The sequence below is a fragment of the Staurois parvus genome, unplaced genomic scaffold (genome assembly GCF_062004578.1).
Source record: "Staurois parvus isolate SC_StPar_1 unplaced genomic scaffold, SC_StPar_1.0 ptg000064l, whole genome shotgun sequence".
Classification (NCBI taxonomy): domain Eukaryota; kingdom Metazoa; phylum Chordata; class Amphibia; order Anura; family Ranidae; genus Staurois; species Staurois parvus.
This window is the reverse complement of record NW_028317860.1, coordinates 6,149,715-6,167,555: the sequence shown is the minus strand read 5'-3', so window position 1 is coordinate 6,167,555 and position 17,841 is coordinate 6,149,715. Positions and strand designations below refer to the sequence as shown.

At 42.0% G+C, this 17,841-nt stretch overlaps 1 protein-coding gene across 2 annotated transcripts in view; it reads left to right on the top strand.

The window, feature by feature from the left end:
- VWA8 (von Willebrand factor A domain containing 8) overlaps positions 1-17,841 on the top strand; it is a 422,826-nt gene that overhangs the window by 269,483 nt on the left and 135,502 nt on the right. For both annotated transcript variants that reach the window (XM_089668819.1, XM_089668820.1), the window contains exons 32-36: positions 3,792-3,856; positions 4,471-4,596; positions 10,067-10,176; positions 13,542-13,696; positions 17,046-17,244. In XM_089668819.1, the coding sequence (XP_089524945.1) occupies positions 3,792-3,856; positions 4,471-4,596; positions 10,067-10,176; positions 13,542-13,696; positions 17,046-17,244 (655 nt within the window). The remainder of the gene's footprint in view (positions 1-3,791; positions 3,857-4,470; positions 4,597-10,066; positions 10,177-13,541; positions 13,697-17,045; positions 17,245-17,841) is intronic.

Genomic DNA, 17,841 nt, shown 5'->3' with positions numbered 1-17,841 from the left:
TCAGCCTGCAGCCTAAAAGAACCATTGCAGCCCACCACAGCACACTCCCCCGTCTCCCGACCGACCAGCAGTGAGCCTGCAGCCTAACGGAACCTCATGCACACATCACTACCCACACCTGAAGGAGGGAACTGGAGCGGGCCTACTTCCACCCGAACCCAGTAGATGATCCCGACTTGGTGAGGCCTACCACAGCCTACCACAACGCAGCCTGACCTGGACCTGAGACCCATCTGCCTACCCCCCATGAGTACAGCTGACATCCTCCCTCACCGCCCCGAGTCAATTTTCACCTTGCAACCTAGAACTTACACAAATTGGAACTTGTAGCCTGATTCCAACTATGCTACTACTCCTCTACACCTGCACCATAGATCCCTGGGACCTGTACCACCCTTGGCCACAAGACACGTAACTGACCTCCACTGAACTCCAGCTACAAGAAGACACAACTACAAAAGACTCCAATGCACACTGGGCCATCTGCAATCAAGCACCCGGTGAAACTCTTCTCCACACCTGGCTCCCACTCCGTATACCTCTGGAAATGCCTCCCCTACTCCTCCTCCTCATATTCCTCTCCTGCATCCCCAAAATCTCTTTTCTCCGTCCCTCTGCTCCAACCAAGTAACTGTACATCTCAACTTCACTGCTTTCATCTCCTTACCACTGCTCTCATCACCTCCTCCTGATACTCCACTCCCCTGCTGACCCGAACACCAGAACTGGAAGACCTACGCGCTCATATACATCCCACTCCCATGCCACCTTTCTCACCCTTCTTCTTCTCCTAACCTCTGGGGATATCTCCCCGAACCCTTGTCCCCCAGTACCTTGCCCACACACAAGACATCCTCTCTCTTCCGTGAACTGCCGTAACCCCCTCAATTTTATATCTGTCCCCCTGCTCCCCAAAACCACCCTCCCATTCTCATGCGCACTCTGGAACACCCACTCGGTCTGCAACAAGCTCACCTCCATCCATGACCTCTTTGTCTCCCGCTCCCTTAACCTCCTAGCGATCACTGAAACCTGGGTCCAAGCAACAGACTCTGCCTCCCCCGCAGCACTCTCCTATGGAGGTCTCATCTGGACCCACTCACCCAGACCCAGTGGTCGGAAAGGTGGTGGGGTTGGTTTGCTCCTGTCACCACTGAGCACCTTCCAGGTCCTCCCTAACCCTCCCTCTCTAGCCTTCTCTTCCTTCGAGACCCACTGCATCTGGCTATTCTCACCAATCTCTCTGAGGATTGCAGTGATCTATCGGCCTCTTGGACCCGTGTCCCGCTTTCTGACGATTTCGCCGCCTGGCTACCCTTCTTTCTCTCCTCTGAGCTACCCACTATCATTCTTGGAGACTTCAACATTCCTATCAACATCAATAACCCGGCTACATCCAAACTCTTTCACATAACCTCTTTTGCATTAGCACAGTGCATACAGTCCTCCACTCACTCTGACGGGAACACTCTTGACCTTGTCTTCTCTCACCTTTGCACTTCCTGCAACCTCACAAATGCCCCCTTTCCTCTCTCCGACCACAACCTCATCACCTTCTCCTTCTCCTCGTCCTCAAACACATATCCCTCCAAACGGCAAACAGTTACCAGCAGAAACCTCCAGAACTGGAACCCTGCTCCCTTCCACTCTGCAACTGACCAACTTTACAACAGCATCCAACCCCTGTCATGCCCTGACCTGGCCACTACTGTCTACAACAACTCGCTCTCAGCCGCCCTAGACTCGCTCGCACCCCCAACAACACGAAGCATTAGGCCCCGACCACTACAACCCTGGCAGACCGACCATACCAGAAACCTCAAACGACATAGTCGTGCGCTAGAGCAACTATGGCGTAAAACCAAATCCCAACAAGCGTTCACCCACTATAAATCTGCCGTCCTAACGTACACTTCCTCCCTTCACGTTGCCAAACAAGCCTACTTTATTACCCTCATTAATACCTTCTCCTCCAGTCCTCGCCAGCTCTTCTCCACTTTTAACTCTCTACTTTCTCTGCCTCCACCCAGTACCTCACTTACTGCTCACGAGATTGCTAACCACTTCATAAACAAAATTGACGCAATTCGTAGAGACTTCGCCACTGCTCAGACACCCACCCCACCTAGCACTCCTCACACAATAACCCCCTCAGCACTTTGCTCCCTTGACCCCACTACTACCAAAGAGGTCACTAAGATTTTCTCCCTGAAGCCCACCTCACCAACTGCCCCCTGGACCCTGTCCCCTCACAACTCCTGCGGTCCCCCTCCTCTTCCATCCTATGCTCCCTCACAAACATCTTCAACCTTTCCCTTTCCACTGGTACCTTCCCCTCCCCTCTAAAGGACGCACTCATCACTCCGATACTTAAAAAACCCTCCCTGGGCCCCACCGACCTGAACAACCTAAGACCCATCTCCCTACTGCCATTTACCTTTAAACTCCTAGAACGCTTAGTCTACAATTGCCTGAGCTCCCATCTCACCGACAACAACCTTCTCGACCCTTTACAGTCCGGCTTCCGCCCCCTACACTCCACTGAAACTGCCCTACTCAAACTCACCAACGACCTACTAACCGCCAAAACCAATGGCCACTATACCATACTCCTACTACTCAAAACACTAAAACACTAACTGACGTATGAAGCCGTTCATAACACTGCCCCTAATTACATCACCGACCTTGTCTCTAAATACCACCCAAACCGTACTCTCCGCTCCTCGCAAGACCTACTCTCTAGCTCCTTTGTCTCCTCCTCCCATGCTTGTCTCCAGGACTTTTCAAGGGCTTCACCCATCCTCTGGAACTCCCTACCCCAATCTATCAGGCTGTCGCCTACTCTCCTCACTTTCAGGCGCACTCTGAAAACCCATCTCTTCAGGGAAGCCTACCCCGACCCCAGCTAATATTGCAATCCTCTACTCTTCCTACCACTCCTTCCCCCACAGCTAATTACCTCTTGTACCACTATCCCCTCCCTCCTAGATTGTAAGCTCCAAGGAGCAGGGCCCTCTAATCCCTCTTGAACTGTATTGTTACTGTAATGTCTCCCTCCATTATGTAAAGCGCTGAGCAAACTGTCGGCGCTATTTAAGTCCTGTATAATAATATATATTGTGGGGGTAGCTCAGGTGGGGGATCTCCTTCCCTGGGAAAAAGGTAGATTGCACAGCAGGCTTTCTTAAAAATCTGACTGTTTGTCAGTTTTATTTAAAAGGTTTGCAAAATATCAAAACAACAAAACATCAATATAAACCCTTGCTATCCAGGCACTAACTGAACATAGAACTGTACCTCTCTCACTGGTGAAGGGCTTCCCTGTCACCAACCAAAACAAAACCATAAGCAAACCTTTTCTCTTGTTTGTATAACAATCACTTTCATGCACAGCTCTCTCAGGATTGGTTCTCTGAGGGCCAGGAGCGACTCCTTGCTCCAGCCCTGCCTTATTTATACCATCTGGTGGTGGTCCTCAGTGGAGCATAAAATCCGGTCCGGAACCAACTCTGCCCATGTGGCCCGGAAAACCCAGAATGGACTCCACCTTAAATTTCAAAGTATGATCGCCTGCGAGGTGACACATAGCGTCCATCGATCACCTCACATACTGTCACAATATATATATATATTGAAATATCTTTTAAAATATATTGAATATGGCCAAAATTGTAGCATTTCAATTATATGGCAATATATTTGGGAAGAATATATTTTTCTTCCATATGGGTGCTCAACTATCATTTTTTTTGTTTTTGCAATTGTAAAAATGTTTTTCTTGGTTTTAGGAGAAATATAAAATGTGCAGGGATTTTTCACACAAGAATTGGCTGGTGTTCTTTAAAGAAAATGGGTAAGTACATTAGAAAACTGAAAAATATATGTGTGCGGTTGTGTGTGCGTATAGTATGTGCTTATACTGTATGTATATGTGCAGTCTATGGGAATGTTTGACCATTCTTCTAGAAGCGCATTTGTGAGGTCAGACACTGATGTTGGATGAGAAGGCCTGGCTCGCAGTCTTCGCTCTAATTCATCCCAAAGGTGTTTTATAGGGTTGAGGTCAGGACTCTGTGCAGACGAATCAAGTTCCTCCACCCAAAAGGAATCAAGTTCCTCCACGCAGTCATCCATGTCTTTATGGAACTTGCTTTGTACACTGGTGTACAGTCATGTAGGAACAGGAAGGGGCCATCGCCAAACTGTTCCCACAAAGTTGGGAGCATGAAATTGTCCAAAATGTCTTGGTATGCTGATGCCTTGAGAGTTCCCTTCACTGGAACTAAGGGGGCAAGCCCAACCCCTGAAAATCAACCCCACACCATAATCCCCCCTCCACCAAACTTTACACAATGCAATCAGGGAAGTACTGTTCTCCTGGCAGGCATCCGAATACTTCTGGCAATTTAGTGTGTGTGTATCTTACAATGCAAGTGTCTTACAGGGTTCTAATCTGTTGTTTTACAGCAATTCTCTCAGTGTTCTCGATGTCCTGGAGGGTACTGCCCACTCAATCTCCTTACCTATCAATCTCGCATCTGTTTTCCTAGTGGCAGAAGACAGGTGGCTCTTGATTGAGAATAAATCTAATAAGTAAGTCAATTAACTTTGTTTTTGCTGTACAATATGTAAACTTTGATTTTGGATAGAAGATCACACTGTGAGTGATTAATGGGAAAGTCTGCACATTAAAAATTACTCATTTAAAGACATAATAGTCTGCAAGTCTTGTTTTACACTTGGAGCACTTTGAGTAGTACATAACAGAGTTTTGAAAACATATGTATGGTATGTATACATAGAGTAAAATTTTTAATTATCTGTTGGAAACAGGGGTGGACTGACCATTTGGAAACTCGTACACTGCCCGAGGGCACGGGGTCAGTAGGGGGCCCCATGAGATGCCCCTGGTATTTTTTTCATAGGCTTTTTTGAGTTTGGGCAAGGACACAGGGGCCCCATGATCCCCTATTGCCTGGGGGCCCCATGAGTTGTCAGTCTGCCCCTGGTTGGAAATAATCATATGACACCTTTCCAGAATCTATGCTCCTTTGCAGAAATGTGTAGTAGCCATGTATAATGTATGTTTTTTTTTTCTTGGTTCAGGAATAGTGATAAAAGGTGTAAAGGAAAAGTTTAATGATTGTTGGTCAATTCTATTTTATTTGAAGGTTTACAAGTTTATAAATGGTATAATACTTCCTGTGCAACAAGATATAAGAGATCTGTGGAAGCAGGGGTTACACCATATATAAATTATGTATTTAAAAAAAATTAAATAAATTATATATATATATATATATATATATATATATATATATACATACACAGTCAGGTCCATAAATATTGGGACATCGACACAATTCTAACATTTTCGGCTCTATACACCACCACAATGGATTTGAAATTAAACGAACAAGATGTGCTTTAACTGCAGACTGTCAGCTTTAATTTGAGCATATTTACATCCAAATCAGGTGAACGGTGTCGGAATTACAACAGTTTGCATATGTGCCTCCCACTTGTTAAGGGACCAAAAGTAATGGGACAATTGGCTTCTCAGCTGTTCCATGGCCAGGTGTGTGTTATTCCCTCATTATCCCAATTACAATGAGCAGATAAAAGGTCCAGAGTTAATTTCAAGTGTGCTATTTGCATTTGGAATCTGTTGCCGTCAACTCTCAAGATGAGATCCAAAGAGCTGTCACTATCAGTGAAGCAAGCCATCATTAGGCTGAAAAAACAAAACAAGCCCATCAGAGAGATAGCAAAAACATTAGGCATGGTCAAAACAACTGTTTGGAACATTCTTAAAAAGAAGGAATGCACTGGTGAGCTCAACAACACCAAAAGACCCGGAAGACCACGGAAAACAACTGTGGTGGATCACTGAAGAATTCTTTCCCTGGTGAAGAAAACACCTTTCACAACAGTTGGCCAGATCAAGAACACTCTCCATGAGGTAGGTGTATGTGTGTAAAAGTAAACAATCAAGAGAAGACTTCACCAGAGTGAATACAGAGGGTTCACCACAAGATGTAAACCATTGGTGAGCCTCAAAAACAGGAAGGCCAGATTAGAGTTTGCCAAAGGACATCTAAAAAAGCCTTCACAGTTCTGGAACAACATCCTATGGACAGATGAGACCAAGATCAACTTGTACCAGAGTGATGGGAAGAGAAGAGTATGGAGAAGGAAAGGAACTGCTCATGATCCTAAGCATACCACCTCATCAGTAAAGCATGGTGGTGGTAATGTCATGGCGTGGGCATGTATGGCTGCCAATGGAACACGTTCTCTTGTATTTATTGATGATGTGACTGCTGACAAAAGCAGCAGGATGAATTCTGAAGTGTTTTGGGCAATATTATCTGCTCCTATTCAGCCAAATGCTTCAGAACTCATTGGACGCCACTTCAAAGTGCAAATGGACAATGACCCAAAGCATACTGCAAAAGCAAACAAATAATTTTTTAAGGGAAAGAAGTGGAATGTTATGCAATGGCCAAGTCAATCACCTGACCTGAATCTGATTGAGCATGCATTTCACTTGCTGAAGACAAAACTGAAGGGAAAATGCCCCAAGAACAAGCAGGAACCAAAGACAGTTGCAGTAGAGGTCTGGCAGAGCATCACCAGGGATGAAACCTAGTGTCTCGTGATGTCTATGCGTTCCAGACTTCAGGCTGTAATTGACTGCAAAGGATTTGCAACCAAGTATTAAAAAGTGAAAGTTGTATTTATGATTATTATTCTGTCCCATTACTTTTGGTCCTTTAACAAGTGGGAGGCACATATGCAAACTGTTGTAATTCCAACACCGTTCACCTGATTTGGATGTAAATACCCTCAAATTAAAGCTGACAGTCTGCAGTTAAAGCACATCTTGTTCATTTCATTTCAAATCCATTGTGGTGGTGTATAGAGCCAAACATGTTTGTGTCCACATGAATTGTGTCGATGTCCCAATATTTATGGACCTGACTGTATATAGTTTTATATAGGCTTCTTGCGTAACGTTTTCTTTGCATAGCACACTGGACTTTCTTATATAAAAGCCCAGCACTGCCTACTCACTTTTTGAACGGCTTGTGTAATTGAAAACCCATGGAGCTCTGTGTGAGCAAATATGTCCCTCATGTGACCCATTTAGTTGTGTCTGTGTTTTAAATTGCAGAAGCTCTAAACAGCATAGCAGTAAATAACTTGGCAGTAGTAGTGGAGATTAATTTTAAATGATTCATCTGCTTGCTACAAATGGTAATTATGAAAATCTGGGGACTTCCTCATCATCGGTTTCCTTTTGACATCACTTCCCCTGTAAAACAAATTTGAAAACCAACACACACAGGGCATTTGCCAAGTTTCATTAAAGCTTTAAAAAACCATCACAAAATCATCAAAAATACATATAAAATGCATATTAACTGGTTGGCTCTTTAATGTGTAGTATTAATCAATGCATGTGTAAACGAGCTGCCCTTTCACTAACCTGATGTAAATCAAAGCCAAGGCTTCTGCTCCATACAGTTCTACATAAACTGTAGATGTAACAAGACTGGCTCACAGTACAGGTGACCTGAAAAAGCAGGGCTTGGGACTATAGGAGCACTGGAGAGACTCAGAAATAGTGCAAAGGGCAGCTCCATCCAGGGCAAGATCAATAGCTAAAATGCTAGATCGTGAAGGGAAAACAAAAGAAAGACAATGGGGAGATTTACTAAAACTGGAGAGTGCAAAATTGGTGTAGCTCTGTATAGAAACCTCTATCGGCTTCCATTTTTTTTTTTTTTGTCAAAGCTTAATTGAACAAGCTGGAGTAAGACGCTGATTGGCTACTATCCATAGCTGCACTAGATTTGCACTCTCCAATGTTAATAAATCAATTCTTTTATATTTTAGAGCTGAACATACATAAAGAAAATGTAAAAAAAAAATTCAGTGCATTCACTTTAATATTTTCTTTGGAAAACATGGATCTAACAGCAGTCTGAAGCATGTGATGGAAATGGCAAAATTAAACCAGTTTAGAGACTATAATATAAGAACATTACGTTCACACTGATGTGGTGTGAGTCGAATCCATTTAGCAGTGCGATTTCAGGAGCAGCTCCAGTGTGAGTTGGTACTGGAATCTCCTAGAGTCCACAGCAACAGTTTCTATTCAAGTCTGTGTAGATAAAAATCGCACCATAATGAACTTGCACAGGACACTTTTTCAAATCGCATCAGATTCACACTTTATATATGTGAATAGCCTCCATAGAAATTCATGTTCTTTCACGTATTATGTGATTCTATGCTTTCTGGAATGGATCAGAAATCGCATCAGTATGAATCAGGGCTAAAACATTAATCTTTTTAAGGTTTGCTCTGTTTTTATTAAAAATATGTGAAAAGACAAGAACAAAGAGTAATATACAATGTTGTTAGTCACACAGAATGATGAGTAGACAATTGTAATAGGAAAAAAAAATTGAAAATATTCATGTCTAGAACAGGAAGAGATATAGTTTAGTGATGTCACTATCTACCATTAGAATGAAAAGAAATAGAGAAAAGAAAACCAGAGATAAGAATGGGTAAAAAGAAAAAACAGTGATTTGCAAGGTCTTAGATTGCAAGGTCTCTTAGGATCAGGAGCATTGTGGGTTTATAGACTACAAGTGGTCTCTTTTCCACAAGACCCAGGTTATATAGTAACAGAATCAGCAAGACACAACATTCTGAGCAAATCAACAAAGCAGTAAGAACATTTTTCTGTCCTTTAGAACAACTTGAGTCTAATTCGAGTAAGCATATGCACCAGCTTCAATAACAGTAGTCCCACATACTTCAAAAGATTAATTTAAAGTTGTATTGATTTTGCTTTTGAGTGTCAATTTCACTTGCTGTTTGAAGAGGTAAATGGTGAGGTATTTGCATTCAAGCATTTTTACATGTTTGAAGTTTTTTGTGATGGATTGGGGAATGATGTAATCCATGGTTTAGGAACTTGGAGTTTGCTTTTTGTTTTGTGACATGTTGCTATGGGTTGTGTAAAAATGCAGATTTGCATTTTACAAAAGCAAAAAAAAAGAAAGTAATAATAACCGACATGTGCACCACATTCAAGTAGTTCTAACTAATGCCACTTTAAAGTAATAATAAAGGCTCAAGTGTGTTTTTTTTTTTTAACAAACATGTCATACTTACCTGCTCTGTGCAAAACCATCGCTCCTGAGCTACGCTTCTGTGAATGGACATTGTCCATTCACACACAGAGCGTGGCTCTACCCTGCCTAGCAGCGAGAGCCATTGAGGATTGATAATTGTATGAGCCAATGAGGAGACAGAGACCCAGGACAGCCGCTGCTCCTATACACATTGCTGGATTGAGAAGGGGCTATGGTAAGTATAAGGGGGGGCTGGGGGGGAAGCTACACCCAGAAGTTTTTTTTTACCTTCATGCATAGAATGCATGAAGGTAAAAAAACCTTCTGCCTTTAGAACCACTTTAAGAACCTGTTGCTCAGATTCTTAAAGAATAACGCCAGTTTGCAGATTAGGAAACTAGCAATAACAAAGATGAGCTCTGAGCTGGCATTTAGAGGGTATGCCAGTGCTTTGGGTGGCTTCCTGCACAGGACTCTACCCCTGGCTCCATTCAGCTGTCAACTGAGAGATTCCCAGGCTCAAAGCTAACAAGGAGGCCAGAGTCACTGGTGAAGTCATTAGTCAAAAATGGAAATGCTCATATTTGGGAAATGACTTGAGGTACTGGGTTAGGCAGAGCCTGATGGAGAACTGAGAGACTAGTTTTCCATCAGGTCCACCTTACTTTTTATTGGCAATGGATAGTAGTGGGGGGAAAGGCATGTACCCTGTATTGCACTGTTGTGTGCATGCATTTGGATGCTTCAGTACGGTTCATACACGAATGTGTTGTGGTAATATGCAGTAAACTGCATTTTATAGTAATGCGGCCTTGCCGTGGAAAGCCAAAGACCACTAATTCAGCACAAGGATATATAAACTGTTGGTATGCTACTTTTTCTAATGCCTAATAATATTTTCCCTGCAGGAAATTTCTTCTTACCACACCTGTACACGTAGAAGCTGAGAACAATGGAGTTTGTCAGCTGCACGCTCTAGAAGAGGAAGCAGTGAGCACAGGTTTTGGAGTAACAACAGGTACTGAAAAATAATGTTTTATGTACGCAGGTAGGGAAATGGCGTATCTATTACCATACAAAACTAGTGCTAGTTTCCTATTCATACATTTAACCAACATATTTCTTTTAAAAAGCAAATTGCATAGACTAATAGTGTAGTTTCAGTGAGTTCCTGCTTTTCATTTTGTTGTACCACTCAAAAATGACCCATGTATTGACTGCATCATGTACTGCAACTGCTCACATCTCAAAGTCCTCAGGTTACTTCTGTCTGGTTGTTTAGTATTGATTTATATTACATATATTTGTATGTACTTCTATCTTTGTGTACTATTGTTGCTTTCTGTGGATCTATCGTCTTTTTTTGCCATTTAGGTACTATATTAGACTGATTTTTATGTGCAGTGTTCCAGGCGTTTTTTCTTTAATAGAAGCCTCGCTAGATTTACATACCCACTCCTTCTGTTTTGGATGGCATGTTCTTTTCCTAGTGGCATTAGTCTCGGGGTTTTCACCATTAACTATTCATATATATCCTCAGGTTACTTCTATTTGGTTGTGGACTATTGATTTATGTTACATACAGTATAGTATATTTACTTGTTTTACATTTTTTTACATTTATTCATTTTCTCTGGCATGCATCCCAGGAGTCTTCAAGAGGGGAGGAGGGGCTTTCTCAGCTAAGCACAGCCTCCTGCTTGCATGCCTGAGCTAAGGGCAGATGGATTCCAGGAAGTAAATGCTACATAAATCATCTGTCTTTACTCAAGATGGCCACCGCCAGGATGCTAAAGGGTTGTTTTTCAAAGTGATTTCTCAGCAAAATAAAGCTTGGTGACATGGATAGATGGGGGACTTTGCTTTGAATATTATGAATTAATTAAATAGCATTTTTTTGTTTGTGGTGTTTAGATGAAGTGTATTTCCTCTTTAAGACTACCTTTTTTTTGGCATGTGTGGGGGTGCACATGCAACCCTCCATTGTATCAATAGGGTTTTTCAGGCTTTTCTGTTTTGGGCAAAGCGCACAGTTAAAGAACCTGGGGCTTTATCGTCTTGATTCCATAGCTAGACAGCACTTGAAGCTATTTTCTGAAGCTTTACCCTTCTGTGTGGATACGGTATGTTGGGAGATTCTGTCTGACAACACTATTGTCTGAGATTTCTTTAAGTTCACATGAGGCTAGTGCTGTGGCTAAAATGCTGGTCAGCAGAGCTCCCTTTCAGTAAACCTCTGAAACATATGCCTTTATAGGGCAAAGTCCTCTTTGGCAGCACCTTGGTTATGATTATCCAGAAGATCACAGGAGGAAAGAGCACTGTCTTACCTCTAACAAACTTGTAGAAAACTTTGGAACAGAAGTGATCTTCCTCTGGGAAGAAAATGGATTCCTTTCATTCCTTTCAAAATTTAGCAGAAGATTCATTCAGAAGAAATCCTGGAACCATAAACCACTAAGATGGGTAAGAAGATGGGGGTGCAAACTCAGAGGCAGCTCTAGATGTCACTGCTACCCATACAGCCAGGAGAGCAGCACTTCTAGTAGGGGATGTGAGGGTAGTGCAGGAAGCCTAGACAGATGGTGGTAATAGGAGATTCTATAATCAGAAGGACTAAGAGAATAATCTGTCACCAGAAACGCCTTAGCTGATGGTTTGCTGTCTCCCTGGTGCCAGTGTTTGGCATGTGGTGAACTGGGCTGATAAAGTACTGGGAGGTGCTGGGCATGTCCCAGCTGTGTTGGTCCATGTTGGAACCAATGACAGAATACATGGAAGGTGGAGACTCCTTAAGAATCAGTTTAAAGAACTAGGCTGCAAGTTAAAAGGAAGCACCTCCACTGTGATATTCTCTGAAGTATTGCCTGTGTCATGCACAACAGAGGAAAGACAGGGGAAGATTAGAGAACTCAATGCATGGCTAAAGACCTGGTGTAAGAGGGATGGATTTTGGTTTCTGGAGTACTGGGCTGACTTTCATTGGGGTGCAAACTATATGCTAAAGATGTTTTGCTCCTAAATGAAAAGAGGTCTGCTGTGCTGGGGGAGAGGTTTATGGGAAGGCTGGAGGAGTATTTAAACTAGGATTGAGGGGGGGATGGAGGGTGAATTAGAATATAATGGGGAAGACAGGTCAGACAGGGGTCAGTCCCTAATGGTGAGTGGAATGGGAGAAGGTCTGTGGCAGGTGATAAGAAAGTCCCCATGTTACAAACAACCATTGGAAGTGGTACTATTTGTACTACAAACAAAAAAAACTAATTCAAAATACATGTGCAAAAGGTGTCAATGAATTAACGTGTTTGTTCACCAATGCCAGAAGTCTGCCAAGCAAAGCAGGTGAGTTGGAAGCTTTGGTGCATGAACAGAACTATGATTTAATTGGTATTGCTGAATATTTGCTTCATTCTTCGCATGACTAGGCCATTAATATTCCTGGCTGTTCTCTCTTTCAGAGAGACAGGGTAAAACGTAACGGTGGTGGTGTCTGTCTCTATGTGAGAAGTGATCTCAGAGCGAGTGTGAAAGAGGACCTGTTGATAGAGAGTGTGATGAAGCTGAAGCATTATGGGTGGAACTGCATATGGGTGTGCGTACTTCAAAGTTAATCATTGGAGTTTGTTACAGGCCACCCGGAGTTATTAAGGAGTTGGAGACTCCGCTTCTTGCATACATAGAAAGGGCTGCAAGGGTTGGGACAGTGATGATAATGGGGGATTTTAAATACACTGAAATTGACTGAGTAATGACATTGTGGGAACAGTTAAAGGGCAACAATGTATAAAGTTATTACAGAACATTTTTATGGTACAGTTCATAGAGGCCCCATCTAGAAACGATGCTATGCTGGACCTGGTAATCTCAAACCATGAAGATCTTATTATTAATGGACTTACAGAGGAACATTTGGGAAGCAGTGACCATAACACGATTTTTTTAATTTTAGCTTTTGGTTATTTTAAAGTAGAATGTCATGAAACATACAGTAGTTCACTGATGTATTGCGTTTCTACTAATCTGTGTCTGGATTAAAGTAAACCTTTCCTAAAAAAGAACATTGCAGGCTGTCATGTTGGGCTTCTTGTTTTAAAACAGTAAGTCACTAACCACAATGTGTTAGTGGTTCATAGACTCAAAAAGTATTGAAGTCAGAGATTTCAGCATAGGCAATCAGTATTTTCAGAAAAAAGTCAGCAATTTTAGCCCTTATATTTCATTTAATGTTAGAATACTAGACTAAGTAGAATTAGTTTGTGATTTCAATGTACAAGTGATTTCCACAATCTTTTAAATTGCTCCATAACACTGAGCTTGCTTTATACATGAAAGATTCAGTTTAACAAAATGAAATTGAGCATTACACTTTGTTCCTTGCTTCAGGCTTGGAGCCCTCCAACCCCCATGTGATATCCAGTGATCAGCTGCCACCTGAGAACCTGAGTGCAGCCATCGGGCAGAAGATCAATTCTCCTAATAGGATTCTTTCTGATGAGAATAACTATGCCTCCATCATTGTGGGCTTCCCAGATCTACTGGTAAAACATTAAAAACAATTATGTATTTAAGAAATATTTAAACATAGAGGGAACAATTTCAGAAACTAGTACATTTAATTGTAGTGCAAAGCATATATCTTCAGGTTTGTGAACATTTATTTTTAACCATGATCTGTTAGTCCACATATACACTGCTCAAAAAAAGTAAAGGAACACTTTGAAAACACATCAGAGCTCAATGTGGAAAAATATCATACTAGATATCTATATTGATATGGACTGGATAATATGTTAGGTTAACGTAAGGAAGCCCCCTCATTTGATGGAAATGAAAATGATCAACCTACAGAGGACTGAATTCAAAGACACCCCGAAAACCAAAGTGAAAAAATGATGCAGCAGGCTACTCCATTTTGCTGAATTTCATTGCAGCAACTCAAAATGTTACTCAGTAGTTTGTATGGCCTCACGTACTTGTATGCATGCCTGACAATGTTGCGGCATGCTCCTAATGAGAAAACGGATGGTGTCCTGGGGTATTTCCTCCCAGATCTGGACCAGGACATAACTGAGCTCCTGGACAGTCTGAGGTGCAACCTGGCGGCATCGGATGAACTGAAACATGATATCCCAGAGTTGTTATATTGGATTTAGGCAGGCAAGCGTGGGGGCCATTCTATGGTATCAATTCCTTCATCCTCCAGGAACTGCCTGCATACTCTTGCCACATGAAGTCAGACATTGTCGCACACCAGGACGAACCCAGGACCCACTGCACCAGTGTAGGGTCTGGCAATGGATCCAAGGATTTCATCCCAATACCTAATGGCAATCAGGGTACCATTAGAGCCTGTAGAGGTCTGTGTGTCCCTCCATGGATATGCCTCTCCACACCATCATTGATCCACCACCAAAACGGTCATGCTGAACGATGTTTCAGGCAGTTTTCCATGGATTCTCCAGAACCTTTCACATCTGTCACATGTGCTCAGGGTGAACCTGCTCTCAGCTGTGAAAAGCACAGGGCACCAGTGGTGGACCTGCCAATTCTGGTGTTCCATGGCAAATGCCAATCGAGCTCTATGGTGCTGTGCAGTGAGCACAGGGCCCACTAGAGGATGTCAGGCCCTCAGGCCACCCTCATAAAGTCTGTTTCTGATTGTTTGGTCAAAGACATTCACACCAGTGGCCTGCTGGAGGCAATTTTGTAGGGCTCTGGCAGTGCTCATCCTGTTCCTCCTTGCACAAAGGGGCAGATGCCGGTCTTGCTGATGGGTTAAGGACCTTCTACGGCCCTGTCCAGCTTTCCTAGAGTAACTGCCTGTCTCCTGGAATCTCCTACATGCTCTTGAGACTGTGCTGGGAGACACAGCAAACCTTCTGGCAATGGCATGTATTGAAGTGCTATGCTTGAGGAGTTGGACTACCTGTGTAACCTCTGTAGGGTCCAGGTATCGCCTCATGCTACCAGTAGTGACACTGACACTAGCCAAATGCCAAACTAGTGCAAAACAGTCAGAAAAGATGAGTAGGGAAAAAAATGTCAGTGGCCTCCTCCTGTAAAACCATTTGTGTTTTGGGGGTTGTCTCATTGTTGCCCATCTAGTGCACCTGTTGTTAATTTCATTAACACAAAACCAGCTGAAACTTATTAACAACCCTCTGTGTTACTTAACTGACCAGATCAATATCCCAGGAGTTTAATTGACTTTATGCTATACTCCGATTAAAAAGTGTTCCTTTAATTTTTTTGAGCAGTGTATTGTCTAAAAAATATGTCTGTACATATCCATTAAAAATTATGTACAATCTTTATAATCTCAACCTGTGGGAAGGTGCCTATGTGCATGTATATAGCATGTATAGTTTAAAGGAATATGATACAACTATAGGAAAATATTGTTTTTAAAAACTAAGGAGCTGTTTAAACTTCTAAATATAACCTATTAACATTCACCCCTTTTGTATTCAATAGGAGAGTAGCTAATATTTAAAGCATTGCCCGATACACTGAAATATTTTGTGCCCATGCCTAACCCCTCCATCACACCAATACTGACTGACAACTTTGCGGAAATTAGACCAAACAATGGAAGCACCTGCCGTATTATGAGCAGAATTCTTTTATCTGGGTTATGCATAGCAGGTTTGGGGGCCCATAAACAGTAGCACCCTCATGTAAAGAAGAGTATTTGTTTTAAGTGCTAGAACCCATAGCAATTATTAAAAATTAATTTTGTCCTAGGTTGAATTTAGCAGAGTGAAGTGTGGTTGAGTAATAACATTTTTATTCAACAAGGTACTACTGGGTTTATTTGCTAACGGCAAATAGACTGTACACTTTGCAAGGGTATTTGCTCCATAGCTTAGTAAATGAGGTAAAACTTAATTTTGCAAAGGATACTCAATCACATGTAAGGAAAAAAACAGCATTTTTAGTTGGATGATGGAAGCTTCTCATTTACTAAGCTCTGGAGCAAATGCCTTTGCAGATTGCACCTGTACATGCAAAGTGCACAGTCTATTTGCCTTTAGTAAATCAACCCCCAAGGCTCCATGTACATGGGACGTTTGGAGAGCACTTCTGATTGATGGAAACTGACTGCTGGAAAATATAGGTTTACCCGCGTTTATGTGCGTTTGCGTTTAGAAGCGTTTTTTAAAGATAACATCAGGAGACCTTCCAAAATGCCCAGAATGCACTGGAAAAACATAAAAAAATTAACTATTTCAGACATTTTAAGAGAAATAGAGAGAGTAAAAGCAGAGAGAGCAGTATGTGTTGAGATTACCTATCTTTTCTGGTTGTATTCACTATGGATCCCATCATGAGCATAATGCAGCACATTCTACCATTTTTTCCTTCACAAAAAACCTGCAACTGACTACGCTGGTGCACTAGGTCCATTTGAATACATGGAAAACACTTTGCATGCATTTCTGATGATGAAAAAGGCTCTGGACAGCATTTGGATATGGAACAGTTAAAAAATGCTTCTAAATGCAAACGCTTATAAACATGGTTGGCCTCGTTTACACGCATTTGGCGTTTGAAACGCTGATAAAATCTACTCCTGAACACAAGTTTGGTGCGTTGAAAAAAACGACTGTAAACTCAACTGCCTGCAAACAACTGTAAACAACATAGTGTACATGGCCACATAGGAAAACATTAGGGAGAGTTCAAGGGCTGCTGAAAAAAATGCAGAAAAGCTCCTGATCGTGAGTTTATCAGCTGCATTGTACATGAACCCTAAGTGTTTTTATTTTTTCCACAAGCAATGCTGCATTTTTTCTAAAAATGTTATGTTGCTGATCCAGAATCAAATAGCACCTAATAACACACTATGGTTGCTAGTAATTGATGTCTGTTGATTTGTCATTGCAGTCACCTAGTGAAGTGTACAGCTGGAAAAGGAGGTCTTCTTTGGGAAGTCATGGAACACCTGCTGGTGATCAGTTTTTCCAGGCGGGACGCAGTAAATTTGGAAATATAAAGAAAGGTTGTGCGAGTTTAGTAGCTGCTAACCAGATGGTGAGAGGTGTGCCAGCTGTAGATGTGCCTTTCAAAGATATTTACCCTAAAGGTAAGCTTTACAAAGTTATTAGGTTTAGTTATAAGAATTGGCATTTAAATACATTTAATACAAGGGTTTATTCTTGGCTCAGGATTCTCAGAGCATTTGGGATTTTCCAAAGAAGAGCACAGCAGCAGCTTTTTACTTTCAGAATGTCTCTCTCCAATTGAAACTCTGTTTGGTACTGCATAAAAACAAGAGATAGAATGAGTATTTCCTCTGACCATTTTTGTGCATTTAAAGTTTCCACCATTAAAGCTGATTTACACATGTGCCATGCAGATTGAAACTCAGGTTTCACAACTAATTGATACAGTAGTTGTTCTGCGGCTCATGTCAGGTTTACATCAGGCTCAGGACAGGAATAGCTCAGGATCTTATCCTGTTCACACATATGCGCTTTAGAAATAGTATAGAAAGGTATTGCTCAGAAATCATACATGACTCTTTTTCAAACCGCACTGAATCCGTACTGCCAGTGCATTGGACATATGTGAACGTGCACCACAGGAAGCAATGTTTTTTCACGTCATGCGGCTTGGATGCAGTTCAAATTGCATCCAATCTGCATGAATGTGAACCAGCACTTAAACAGCCAAACTCCAA